The sequence below is a fragment of the Phycodurus eques genome, chromosome 2 (genome assembly GCF_024500275.1).
Source record: "Phycodurus eques isolate BA_2022a chromosome 2, UOR_Pequ_1.1, whole genome shotgun sequence".
Lineage (NCBI taxonomy): Eukaryota > Metazoa > Chordata > Actinopteri > Syngnathiformes > Syngnathidae > Phycodurus > Phycodurus eques.
Window position 1 is genome coordinate 2,145,717 of NC_084526.1, and position 13,992 is coordinate 2,159,708.

At 42.5% G+C, this 13,992-nt stretch overlaps 1 protein-coding gene across 1 annotated transcript in view; it reads left to right on the forward strand.

Moving 5' to 3' along the window:
- tdrd12 (tudor domain containing 12) overlaps nt 1-13,992 on the forward strand; it is a 42,388-nt gene that overhangs the window by 15,747 nt on the left and 12,649 nt on the right. The window contains exons 18-25 of the mRNA XM_061704930.1: nt 2,483-2,610; nt 3,707-3,898; nt 3,975-4,103; nt 6,859-6,976; nt 8,968-9,107; nt 9,182-9,411; nt 10,373-10,451; nt 12,658-12,839. Coding sequence (XP_061560914.1) covers nt 2,483-2,610; nt 3,707-3,898; nt 3,975-4,103; nt 6,859-6,976; nt 8,968-9,107; nt 9,182-9,411; nt 10,373-10,451; nt 12,658-12,839 — 1,198 coding nt within the window. The remainder of the gene's footprint in view (nt 1-2,482; nt 2,611-3,706; nt 3,899-3,974; nt 4,104-6,858; nt 6,977-8,967; nt 9,108-9,181; nt 9,412-10,372; nt 10,452-12,657; nt 12,840-13,992) is intronic.

Consider the following 13,992-nt stretch of genomic DNA (forward strand, 5'->3'; position numbering starts at 1 on the left):
TCATCATATGCCTCTTGTTTTGCCTTTGCCACCTCGACCTTTGCCCTGTGTCGCATCTCAATGTATTCCTTTCGCCTCTCCTCGGTCCTCTCCGTGTCCCACTTCTTCTTTGCTAACCTTTTTCCTTGTATGATTTCCTGTACTGTGAGGTTCCACCACCAAGTCTCCTTCTCTCCTTTCCTGCCAGAAGATACACCAAGTACTCTCCTGCCTGCTTCTCTGATCACCTTGGCGGCAGTGGTCCAGTCTTCTGGAAGCTCCTCCCGTCCACCGAGAACCTGTATCACCTCTTCCCGAAAAGCTGCACAACACTCGTCCTGTCTCAGCTTCCGCCACATGGTTCTCTTCTCTGCCTTTGTCTTCCGAATTTTCCTCCCCACCACCAGAGTCCTCTTACACACCACCATCCTATGCTGTCTAGCCACACTCTCCCCTACCACTACCTTACAGTCGGTAACCTCCTTCAGATGACATCGTCTGCACAAGATGTAATCCACCTGTGTGCTTTTACCTCCGCTCTTGTAGGTCACCCTATGTTCGTGCCTCTTCTGGAAAAAAGTGTTAACTACAGCCATTTGCATCCTTGTTGCAAAATCTACCACCATCTGTCCCTCCAAGTTCCTTTCCTGGATGCCGTACTTCCCCATCACTTCTTCATCACCCCTATTACCTTCACCAACATGTCCATTACAATCTGCACCAATTACGACTCTCTCTCTGTCTGGGATGCTCAGAACTACATCATCTAGCTCCTTCCAGAATTTCTCTTTCACCTCTAGGTCACATCCTACCTGTGGGGCATAGCCACTAATCACATGACACATAACACCCTTAATTTATAATTTCAGCCTCATCACTCGATCTGATACACTCTTCACCTCCAAGACATTCTTAGCCAACTCTTCTTTTAAAATAACCCCAACTCAATTTCTTTTCCCTTCTACACCATGGTAAAATAATTTAAACCCTGCCCCTAAACTTCTAGCCTTACTGCCTTTCCACCTGGTCTCCTGGACACACAATATATCAACCTTTCTCCTAATCATCATGTCAACCAACTCCCGAGATTTTCCTGTCATAGTCCCAACATTCAAAGTCCCCACATTCAGTTCTAGGCTCTGTGTTTTCTTCTTCTCTTTCTGCCGAAGAACCTCTTCTTCTTCTTTGACTTCGACCCACAGTAGCTGAATTTCCAATGGTGCCCCGCAGGTTGACTGCGCCGGTGGCGGACGTTGTTAACCCGGGGCACGACCGATCCGGTATGGAATTCTTTGGGTGAACGCTCATATTTGTTTGGCAAGGTTTTAAGCCGGATGCCCTTCCTGACGGAACCCTCTGCATTTATCCGGGCTTGGGACCGGCCTACAGTTTGCACTGACTTGTGCCCCCCATAGGGCTGCATTAAAATGACTTTCTTCCCTTGTTAACTGTTAATTTTGATGTCATATTGCGACTTTATCTTGGAAAACTACAACTTAAGTCTTGTCGGAAAGGACTTTTTTTTTTTTCTGACTCTGTTGGGACTTTTTTTATCCCAACAGAGTCAGTCTTTGAAAGAAAACATTAACATTACGGCTTTATCCGAAAGCTATAAATTCTGACTTTGTTATTCATTCATTCATCTTCTGTTCCGCTTATCCTCACAAGGGTAGTGCTGGAGCCCATCCCAGCAATCTTCGGGCGAGAGGCGGTTTTCACCTGAACTGGTCGCTAGCCAATCGCAGGACGCACAGAAACAAACAACCATTCGCACACACATTCACACTTAAGGGCAATCTTAGAGTCTTCAGCCAACCTACCATGTATGTTTTTGGGATGTGGAAGGAAACTGGCGTGCCCAGAGAAAACCCACGCATGCACCGGGAGAACATGCAAACTCCACAAAGGCGGGGCCGGGATTTGAACCCCGGTCCTCGGAACTGTGAGGCAGATGTGCGAACCAATTGTCCACCGTGCCGCCGACTTTGTTATAATAAATATATATATATATATATGTATATATATATATATATATATAATTTTTTTTTTTCTCTCTATAAACGTTTTGATTATGGTATACCCTGCATATTGCCGGTTCAGCATTTGCGGATTGTGGATTCACCTATTTGCGTATTTTATTATAATTTATTTCCCCATCGACCCTTCTTCCCAGAAGCACCTGCTTATCTGCGTATTTTGTCGACCCGATTTGCATTGTTGGCTTTGACTTTGATACTATACCAAAATAAAATACCTCAATACCGACACTGAAATGATACAATGGCAAAAATCTAAAAGTAAAAGCAGTGGAATGAAAACAGAAAAACAACTTTAGATAATTTTGTATTTATTTTTATGAATTCAAAATATTAGGATCCGTCCCTGGCCTGTCGTGCGCCCCACCCTGCTGTCGGCACCGTGCAAATGGAAGTGCAATGTGTAAGCACCTTAAATTGACTAAACTACTAAACTGACCTGAGTTTTCTTCCGTTATCTTTTCCAGGCCTGCTGTTAGTGACTACTCCCTTCAGTCTCGTGCGTCTCCTGTCATGTCACTGCTTTCTGTTCCTGCGTTTCGGTCACCTTGTGCTGGATGAGGCCGACCAGCTCTTCACGCTGGCTCCAGACCAGGTGACGCTTTGGCAGCGTTTTGTTTGTCCTGTGAACTCTTACCTAAAGATCGAAAAATATGAACATTTCATATCATGATTATCAGTAATATCATCAGTGGCGGCTCTGGCTAGAATGGCGCCCTATGTGTGTGTTCTGTGTTTTTTCACCTGCTTTTTTTTTTTTTGTATAATTTATGGTACTGTGATTAAGGTAAGTATTGTGTTAGTTTGTTTTCAATGTATTTTAGGAATAAGAACAACAGTTGTAATATCTGTACTGAATCACTCACGTCATGTTTGTGTAACGTTGGTTCTTAAGATTTGTGTATGTTTCAGCGTCAGCACTGAAGTTTACATTCACTCTGTTACACGTGCACTTACCATGGATCCCTCCTCGTACTCCTACAGAGTAAAACATATTTTACCAAGCAATTATTATTTTTTTTTTGGGGGGTTGCGGTGCCCGGTGTGGCTACACATATTGCACATGACAGAAACATCCTTTGACATCCGTTGCCATTTTTAATGTCATACCACGTTGCGTCACAACATGCCGAGCAGCACTGAGCTCGACTGGAGGATATGCAGTGTAATTAAGACCAAGAAGAGGCAGAGAAGGCCCCAAACTAATCACCACTAATAGTGCTTGTACCCACAGAGTAGAGGGACTATATGCCTGTGAGTATTGCTGTATTGTGCTGCTCCGTGTATTAAAGTAGCAATTGTTTGAGGGTTTATAAATACTGTAACAACTGTTTATTTCTGTGACCCTGTCTATGACTGTTTGCATTATATGTAGGCATTAAGATAGCGGACTTTCATTTAGACGAAATTATATGGTGTTTGCCTCTCACTTGGAGAACTGTGCGAACAGAGGAGCGCTAGGGAATACTGTAAAGTTTTAATAAGTTTAAATTTGTTTAAAGTGTGTAGGACAGTTTAAACTTAAAAATACATGAATACAGTATATATGGTCTGTATTTTACTGAAGTGTAATTAAGAATGGAAACTATACCATTCTGTTGGAATTTTCCAAAGTTATTGTTACTGTATATTCGGGAAATAGTTTGTTCCCTAATGACACCTAAAGCATCATTGGTTCCTCCCCTTGTCAGATGGAGATAATCTTGCAGCATTTTCAGAAGGTCATCTCCCGCCAGGAAATGTCATTGTGTCCGCAGCAGCTGGTCGCTGTAGCCAAGCGATGGACGGGTCAAATGGAGGCTTTGATTGCCAATCATATGCCCTACGCTTGCATGGTCATCGCAGCTCCTGAAGAAGCAGCCCTCTATGGAAACGTGCAGCAGGTCACTACAGAGGAACTTCTCCTCTTCTGTCGTTTGACACTGTGGCTGGAATTGTGGTGATGATGTCTTATCACAGGTCGTCCTCATGACCTTGGAGAGCAGCAAGATCGCCACACTGTTGAGTGTGATAGATTTCTGCCCTGATGTGGGCCAGAAGACTGTCATCATCTGCAACGCCGCTGAAGAGGTTGAAGATGTCCACAAAGTGAGTAGCAATGATGAATCTGTGTTGTGAATTGGTTTTATTGATAATCTGAGTTTGACAGGAAGATTTAATTTTTCAAATCGCCCACGACCCCTTCTGCTGTTGATGCGAGCCCCTGACAACTTTTCCCGTTGATGAAAAAAAAACCGTCTCTTTTACCAATGTAATACATTTTCGTTTTATTTAGAAAAAGCTATTTTCTTTTTGCATTTACTATTGTACCTACTGAACACGTTTATTGGAAAAAGTTATTTACCCAAACATTTCAAAATAATACATATGAGAGCTGTTATTGCAAGACCGTGACAAGCCGCAAAGTTTGAATCAAGGCTACTCGATTGTTCTTGTTTGTTGAAGACGTTTCAACTTTAATCCAAAAGGCCTCTTCAGTTCTTCAAAACTAACCCTAACCCCTCAGAATCTACACGGACGATACCATGACACTGAAACCACGATATTTGTTCACGGTTATCATAGTCCGAATGTATGACAAAAAAAGAAAAAAAAAAGATCTCAGAGGAAGGCAAACATGGAGTCAGTGTTGCTAAATATTGCCAAAGGCACAGTGCACATATATACAGTGGGTACAGTGGTTAATATTGTAGCCATTTGTTAAAATCATTTAAGTTCGTTTTTTCCTCATGAATGTACACAGAGCACCCCATGTTGACAGAAAAAAAACAAAACGGAATTTTTGAAATTTTTGCTGATTTATTTACTCTGGTGCTGTCCATTTTTTTTCTGATCATCCGTAAAATGGTTCTACACCTTCATTGGAGTCCAGCTGTGTTTGATTATACTGATTGGACTCGATTAGGAAAGCCACATCCTTGTCTATATAAGGTCTTACAGCTCACAGTACATGCCAGAGCAAATGAGAATCATGAGGTCAAGGGAACTGCCTGAAGAGCTCAGAGACAGAATTGTGGCAAGGCACAGATCTGGCCAAGGTTACAAAAACATTTCTGCTGCACGTAAGGTTCCTAAGAGCACAGTGGCCTCCATAATCCTGAAATAGTATACGTTTGGGACGACCGGAACCCTTCCTAGAGCTGGCCGTCCGGCCAAACCAAGCAATCGAAGGAGAAAGAGCCTTGGTGAGAGAGGTCATGAAGAACCCAAAGATCACTGTGGCTGAGCTCCAAAGATGCAGTCGGGAGATGGGAGAAAGTTCTCGAAAGTCAACCATCACTGCGGCCCTCCACCAGTCGGGGCTTTATGGCAGAGTGGCCCGACGGAAGCCTCTCCTCAGTGCAAGACTCATGAAAGCCCGCATGGAGTTTGCTAAAAAACAACTGAAAGGCTCCAAGATGGTGAGAAATTAGATTCTCTGGTCTGATGAGACCAAGATAGAAATTATTGGCCTTAACTCTAAGTGGCATGTGTGGAGAAAACCAGGCACTGCTCATCACCTTGTCCAATATGGTCCCAACAGTGAAGCATGGTGGTGGCAGAATTATGCTGTGGGTGTGTTTTTCAGCTGCAGGGACAGGGAAACCAGTTGCAATCGAAGAAAAGATGAATGCGGTCAAGTACGGGGATATCCTGGACGAACACCTTCTCCAGAGCGCTCAAAACCTCAAACTGGGCCGAAGGCTCACCTTCCAACCAGACAATGACGCGAAGCACACAGCTAAAAATATGAAGCAGTGGCGTCAGAACAACTCCGTGACTGTTTTTGAATGGCCCTGCCAGAGCCCTGACTTAAACCCAATGGAGCATCTCTGGAAAGACCTGAAAATGGCTGCCCACCAACGTTCACCATCCAACCTGACAGAACTGGAGAGGCTCTGCGAGGAGGAATGGCAGATGATCCCCAAATCCAGGTGTGAAAGGTTGTTGCATCATTCCCAAAAAGACTCACGGCTGTATTAGCTCAGAAGGGGGCTTCTACTAAATACTGAGCAAATGGTCTGAATACTTATGGCTGTGTGATATTTCAGTTTTAGTTAGTTACATTAATGTAGAAAAAAAATTAACTTAAATGATTTTAGCAAATGGCTGCAATATAAAAAAAGTGGAATTTAAGGGGGTCTGAATACTTTCCGTACCTACTGTACAATGGAAAAGCAGTGAATCATTCACATTGGAAACTTTAGACACAATGTATCTGCTTTCATGGCGCATATACTCTACAGGGTAATAGAAAAGTAACTCCCTATTTTAAAATACTTATTTATTCATATGCTGTAAATTTTTTTTTTTTTTTGTGTGTATGTTCCATGATTAAAGGAGCGAGTCTATTCTACCAATGACTTTAGAAGAACTTGAAGGGCGAATACGAGAAGTTATGTCTTCCGTCCCACAACAGTTCCTTGTGAAATCAGTTAATGCGGTTCCCAGGCGGCTTGAGAAACTGGTGGCTAATGCTGGTGCCCATATCGAATTTTAAATAACACTCCATGCAATACACTTTTTTTCTCATGTTCATTTCTTGTAAGAATTATAGTTCAGAAATTAATTAGTACTTAAAAATAGGGAGTTACTTTTCAATCACCCGGTATATTTATGAGGTCACCTTGCTAAGATAATGCTGGGGGGAAATAAAAACTTTAATAAAAAATTTTAAAAAATTTCAAAGCTTGCTTGCTTTCTGGAGGAATAGAGAAAATCCTGGAGAGGGGGGAAAAAAGGAGGAAAACTTAGCTTTTCGTATCAGCAAAGGGGAGAAAAATCAATTCAAATCAGATTTTTGTCAATTTTATTGTAAGGCCATATTGCCTAGCCAAATGTGTGTTTTCTTGTCTCCCACCAGGCTGTGAGCAGTAAATTGGGTTTCTGTATGAAGACTCATGAGGGTTTAACACACACCTTTGACTTTGTGCACCAGCAGTGGGCCAAAAGTATTAGACCCGGCACACACGTCATTCTGGGTAAAGCACGGCACACTTCGCATCGTCACACTTTGTTGCTCCTCCTGAAGATCAGGATAAACATAATTGTCTCCTCTTGGAAATTTGTCTTGGATATAAGGGAAGCAGATATACTCTTCAGCAAAACAATCATGCCAAATTGTACAAATGTACATACACATGGACATTTTGGTGGTTGGTATTTCTGGGACAGCATTATACTGTGTTCATTCCGATTTCACAGATTGAAATCTTTTATTGTCCATGTAAGCCAGTGCTTCTCAATTGTTTTCTGTTACGACCCCACCAGGAAGAAGAAAACATTTGCAACCCCCTCTCCCCACCCGCAGTGCCCGCGAGTAAGCCACTATATAACATTGAACAATACGACGCCATAGAGCAAATGCAACGAGAGCACTACTGTCATCTACTGCAGTGGATGTGCAATTACACTTTATTTTTTATTATTTCATACGGCAAATCTTGTTCTTCAGGGTCTGGCATCGGAACGTGACCCCCTGGGGGGGTCGCGCCCCACTATTTGAGAAGCACTGGTGTAAACAATCACGACACATCCTTTAGGTCCCCTCCACTGCGGTGTCCCCCAGGGCTCCGTCCTTGGTCCAATACTGTTTTCATTATACATGCTCCCTCTCGGTCAGTTGTTCAGCTGCTTTCAGGAAATATCATACCATTGTTATGCTGATAATACCCAGATCTATTTCGCTGCTAAATGCAATAACTTTAACCAACTCACTGCCCTCTTTGAGTGTCTAGCTGCGACCAAACAATGGATGACCCAATATTTTCATCAGAATCCTGACAAAAACACAAAATCCTGACAAAAAGTTAAAAAAATACAAATCCTAACCGAACGTTATTCTAATTGGTCCAGAAATCTTTGTCACTGCTGCTACTCAGTCTATTGGCCCACTTCACTGGAATATTAACTCCACTGCTAAGAATCTCTGTATTATCTTCGAGTAGTTCATCATGATCATCATGTCTGCAAACGGTCAGTCCTGCAATCTTCGATTAAGAAATATTGCTCGAAGAAGACCTATTTTGCAGCCTTAGGCCTTTAAGTAATTAATCCATACACTTATCTTTTCCTGGTTCGCTTATTGCAACTCCGTCTCAGTCAGTTTTCTCTCAAACATCTATCCATTTTCTGAGCCACTTCTCCTCACTAGAGTCGCGGGCGTGCTGGAGCCTATCCCAGCTATCATCGGGCAGGAGGCAGGGTACACCCTGAACTGGTTGCCAGCCAATCGCAAGGCACATACAAACAAACAACCATTTGCACTCACACTCACACCTACGAACAATTTAGAGTTGTCAATTCTATGTTTTTGGGAAGTGGGAGGAAACCGGAGTGCCCGGAGAAATCCCACCCAGGCACGGGGAGAACATGCAAACTCCACACAGGCGGGGCCAGGGATTGAACCCCGGTCCTCAGAACTGTGAGGCAGACGCTCTAACCAGTCGGTTACCATGCCGCCTTCTCTCAAACAATTACAGTTAATCCAAAATAAAGCTAGACTTTAACAAACAAGCAGCCGTTTGGCCCACATATTCCCTGTCCTTGCATCCCTCCATTGGCTTCCAGTAAAATTCAGAATCAACTATCCGATCCTTTTGAATACTTATGAAGCACTTCATGACCTCGCTCCTACCTACATCTCTGAGCTACTTGTCCCCCATTCCACCACACAACCGCTCCACTCCACTAAGCTTTGCCTTTTAGCCACCCCCCGCACGAACTGCAAATCTAAAGGTGACAGTGCATGTTTAGACCAAACTGTGTGGAATTAACTTTCCACAATCTATTAGATCTGCCAAATCCTTGGACTGTTTCAAACACCGCCTAAAAACTCATATCGTCAAGCCTTTCCTTAGACCTCCTTTTTGTTCCCATGCCCTGTCCTTAAAACCGTATCACCAAAATCAACACTGATGCTCACACTAAACAGAATATTCAAAATTCTTGCACTGCTTTTGTTGTGTTTTAGTCATCACCAATGAGTGCCTGAGATGTTTAGCGCTGACAGATGCCACCTGTGTGGTCCATTTCGGATTCCCAAGGTCTCCCAAAATGTTTGGAAGCAGACTCTTCTGCATGAGCAGCAACTTCCGAAACCTCTCAGAGCCTGTAAGACCAGGACCGGGTGTTGTAGATCTGGACTGGATGCGACTCTTAATTGCATCTCTTTTTTCCTTCTCAAGCCTTCCTCCCAGAACACAACGTCGAAAGGTCCTCAAGTCTGCAAGTCCTTTCTGCTGGTCTCTGAGAGGAACGCGCAGCACGTTGGTGGCCTGGTGCGCTATCTCAAACGAAGCCACGCTCTGCTACCAGCAGAGCTGCTGGCCTTCGCGGAAGCGGCTGACGAGGCCCAAGAGGAGGGCAAGACTGAGCGGCCGCTCTGTCGCCACCTGAAAAGTTTTGGAGTGTGCAGGTTTAAACAACATTTGAAGATAATATGGATAAGAACAATACAAATGTTTTTGTACAAACATTCAATTTACAAACCTTCAGGCAAACCCTCGTTTTTGTGGGTGATGCCAAACTCAACATCTTCCATTTAAGGATTGTGGAGGCCACTGTGCTCTTAGGAACCTTAAGTGCAGCAGAAATGTTTTTGTAACCTTGGTCAGATCTGTCCCTTGCCACAATTCTGTCTCTGAGCTCTTCAGGCAGTTCCTTTGACCTCATGATTCCGTGCCGCCTTCTCTCAAACAATCACAGTTAATCCAAAGTACAGCAGCTAGACTTGAACAAAGAAGCAGCCGTTTGTCCCACATAATCCCTGTCCTTGCATCCCTCCATTGGCTTCCAGTAAAATTCAGAATCAACTATCCGATCCTTTTGAATACTTATGAAGCACTTCATGACCTCGCTCCTACCTACATCTGAGTTACTTCTCCCTCATTCCACCACACAACCTCTGCACTCCACTAAGGTTTGCCTTTTACTGTGAGGCAGATGCTTTCACCAGTCGACCACCGTCCCATGACGTGTAACAGAATATAGCCAATCAAGAAAAGATCCCCGTTTCTGAAACATGGAAAAGATATCCGGAAGTGTTTCTTCTTCAGTTTTGTGAGATTTGAGATTGACGGCGGAACATAATCTTTGTGTGTGGTGTTCTGTGTTGAGATTGTCGGAGCACACCACACAAAATACAATCAAAATTGTTAAATGCCTGATGTTTTTATCTTTATGCATAAAGTCTGTCATAGATTAAAAAATAATCTTGATTTGAAAAATCTTTGTGTGTGGAAGGCCTTAATCCACCTGTAAAGTTCATAGTGCTTTTAAAGTTCATGCTCAAATTTCTTCTGAAAGTCAAATATTCCTTTCTTATTTTGAGTGGTGTGTGTGTGTGTGTGTGTGTGTGTGTGTGTTTTGCTGTGCAGGTTCAGCGTGTGTCCAGACCGCCACAGGCTCATTTCTCAGCTGGATCAGTCCAATCTTCCGGCTTCTGGACTCATAGAGGTCACCATACCACAACGATACCAACCAGAGATGGGGACTCGAGTCATTGTGACCACATTTTGATGACTGACTTGACGAGACAGTAAAGGGGAAAGAGAGTGAAAATTGTTTTGGGCAACAATATATTGTATGTGCCCTCAGTAGTCTAAACACAGTATTCTGATTAATATTGTGTTTGTTGAATTAAACAGATTTTCACCTATTCCAAGAGGCGGCCATGTTCGGGCAGTATTGCCCTCTGTGGTCAATTGAAATGAATGTCACAGGTGCTGACAGATGCACTTGATGTCCTGATCGCTGTTTATATTCCCATCATTTACTGTTGAGACCAACGTCAACACAACACCCTCCCAAATTCATTTTCAATAGCTAATTTAATACACTAAATTTATTACGCTGTCATTGATTAAATGCTAGAATATGGCACGAGCTCGTCGATGTTAGCGGCTTGCAGCTTGCTACCTGAGGGCCTGTAAACAGCCAGCGGACTACTTGTCCGAGGCAGTTTGATAGGCGAAAATGTATCTGCACACTTACCTTTGATGCTCACTGCGTGACACAGTTGCAGTTCCTTCCAATCCATTTTTAACATATTAGGTTTGCTCAAATGTAAGGGAACACACTAGCCTGTAGCTACATTAACTGTGACGTCACTTCCTTTTGCCCAAAGTCAGGACGCTGTTAACGTCACATTCTCACGACTTTTGCACTCAGAATGATGTAAAAATGGCGGCTTACGATGCGGTGTTTTAAAAGTAATTTTTGGAATAAATAGTAGATTTAAGTGACCCGCATTAGATAAAAAATACAGTATATGGACAGTATATTGTTCCCCATGAAGACTTGACAGATTGGATTGTTGTTCATTGTATATGCTTGGTTTAAAAATAAAATATAAAATAGACGATAACGTAACATGTCGGTATGAACACGTAGGCTGGGAATGGCACTGTCATGATTGGAGGATTAGCCTGTCAATCAGTCCAACACATTCTCTCACATCAGACAGCATTAACATGTCATGTGCAGGTGCTCAGTTATTTCTTTTGGCTATAAAAACTACGTGTGATGTAAAAGAGCAAAGTTTTACAAAATCCCCCTGAAAAAGGTTTAGAATTGCCTGTAGATTTCTCAAAAGTGTTACCTCATCTCTCCTCACTTCAGCATAGATCCTTGGCACCAAGGTGCCATTAAAGCACTACCTTTGTATTTGTCAGGGATTTGATACCTTCCTGCGGCATTTTACGGTGTTTCGGAAAGAGGACATAGGCCAGGTATGATGGGATGGGTTCCAAAACCAAAATCCGCAAACAGGCGAATCACAAAAAGGTGGCGGAACACTGTGCATCTTGAAAATCAATCAATCTGATTTTGTTTGGTGTGTAAAACAAGTTTTGTCACTCGGATATTAAAATATAGGAGTCTTGAAGTGGTATTCAATTGGAATGCATTATCATGAGAGATGTTATACATACAGGTTAGATAAATTTACAAATAATATCATCATCTGTCCGTTTTGGACATTTCATGACGGCGAGATACTGCAATTAAGACTGCATCAACAAGGTGACTTGATCTGTAATAATAACCTGTGACTTGCCAAGACTAAATGACGAGGACTTGCACGTGTGTATCGTCGTCCCACCTCTGCTACTTTCTCATACAGTAAACCCCAGCTATTGTTGGGGCATAGGGATTGAACCCCGCAGCATAGCAAGAAATAGCAAGTGGTTGAGGATATGTCTACTATTGGTTATATTAATTATAGTTCAAAGCATATGCGACAAACTATGATCCCATAACTGAAGTATCATTTCTAACTTCACAACTTGATCATTAAAAATAAATATCTTGCAGCTGAATTGATTTCAGCACTGGAAAAACATGCACACAACAGACTCTACAAAACTTCAACGAACTGCCCTGGCAAAACTTAGCCCCCCTCCCCGACACACATCATTTCAATGTAATTCCTTGACACAATTACTACTAAAATATTATCCAGGGCATTGCCACCACTTTGTGGTATCCTGGTGTAGCCGAAAGTACAAAAATACGTCTTAAATGCTGCAAGGTAAATTTTTCAGCAAATAACAGAAGATGGGTTAAAACAATAGGTGACTTTGCAAATGGTAAGCCACAAATATGACTATGAAGAGAAAAATGAGTCCATGAGCTGGTGAGATGATCCGTGAACTTTGTGCAGGTGTTGCCTCTCTACGTCAAGACGGCATCTGTCTTCTTTGGTCGAATAATCCGGGAGGAGGACGGCGTGTTTGACCGCATGGTGGCTGACATGACGTCTTACTATGCTGACCACCAGCTGTTTTCTGAGGAGGTGCAAGAAGGAGGCTTGTACGCTGTGCAGGAGGACCAAGACTTCCACAGGTTTTGCCCTCTTCACAATACAGTAAACTCACATTTATCGCGGCCGATGTGTTCCCCACCCATCTGCGGTAGTATACTTAAACACGAAACATATAATTAACATTTTCATATAACAACATATAATTAACAACATTTTCAACCAAAAGCATACAGTACATTATTACTCACAGGTGTGTGTGTGTGTGTTTGTGTATATATGTGTGTATATATATACACACATATGTGTGTGTGTGTTTGTGTATATATGTGTGTATATATATACACACATATGTGTGTGTGTGTGTGTGTGTATATATATATATATACACACACACACACACACACACAATTCCACACAATTCCAATGAAGTTGGGACGTTGTGTTAAACATAAATAAAAACAGAATACAATGATTTGTAAATCATGTTCAACCTATATTTAATTGAATACACTTAAAAGACAAGATATTTAATGTTCAAACTGATAAACTTGATTGTTTTTAGCAAATAATCATTAACTTTGAATTTTATGGCTGTAACACATTCCAAAAAAGCTGGGACAGGTGGCAAAACGACTGAGAAAGTTGAGGATTTCTCATCAAACACCTGTTTGGAACATCCCACAGGTGAACAGGCTAATTGGGAACAGGTGGGTGCTATGATTGTGTAGAAAAGGAGCTTCCCTGAATTGCTCAGTTGTTCACAAGCAAAGATGGGGTGAGGTTAACCTCTTTGTGAACAAGTGCGTGTGAAAATAGTCCCAACAGTTTAAGGACAATGTTCCTCAATGTACAATTGCAAGGAGTTTAGGGATTTCATTATCCACAGTCCATAATATAATCAAAAGGTTCAGAGAATCTGGAGAAATCACTGCATGTAAGTGGCAAGGCCGAAAACCAACATTAAATGCCCGTGACCTTCGATCCCTCAGGCGGCACTGCATCAAAAACCGACATCAATATGTAAAGGATATCACTGCAGGGGCTCAGGAACACTTCAGTAAAACCAATGTGCGTATATACAGTTCGCCGCTACATCCGTAAGTGCAAATTGAAACTCTAAAATGCAAAGCAAAAGCCATTTATCAACAACACCCAGAAACGCCGCCGGCTTCTCTGGGCCCGAGCTCATCTAAGATGGACTGACGCAAAGTGGAAAAGTGTTCTGTGGTCCGA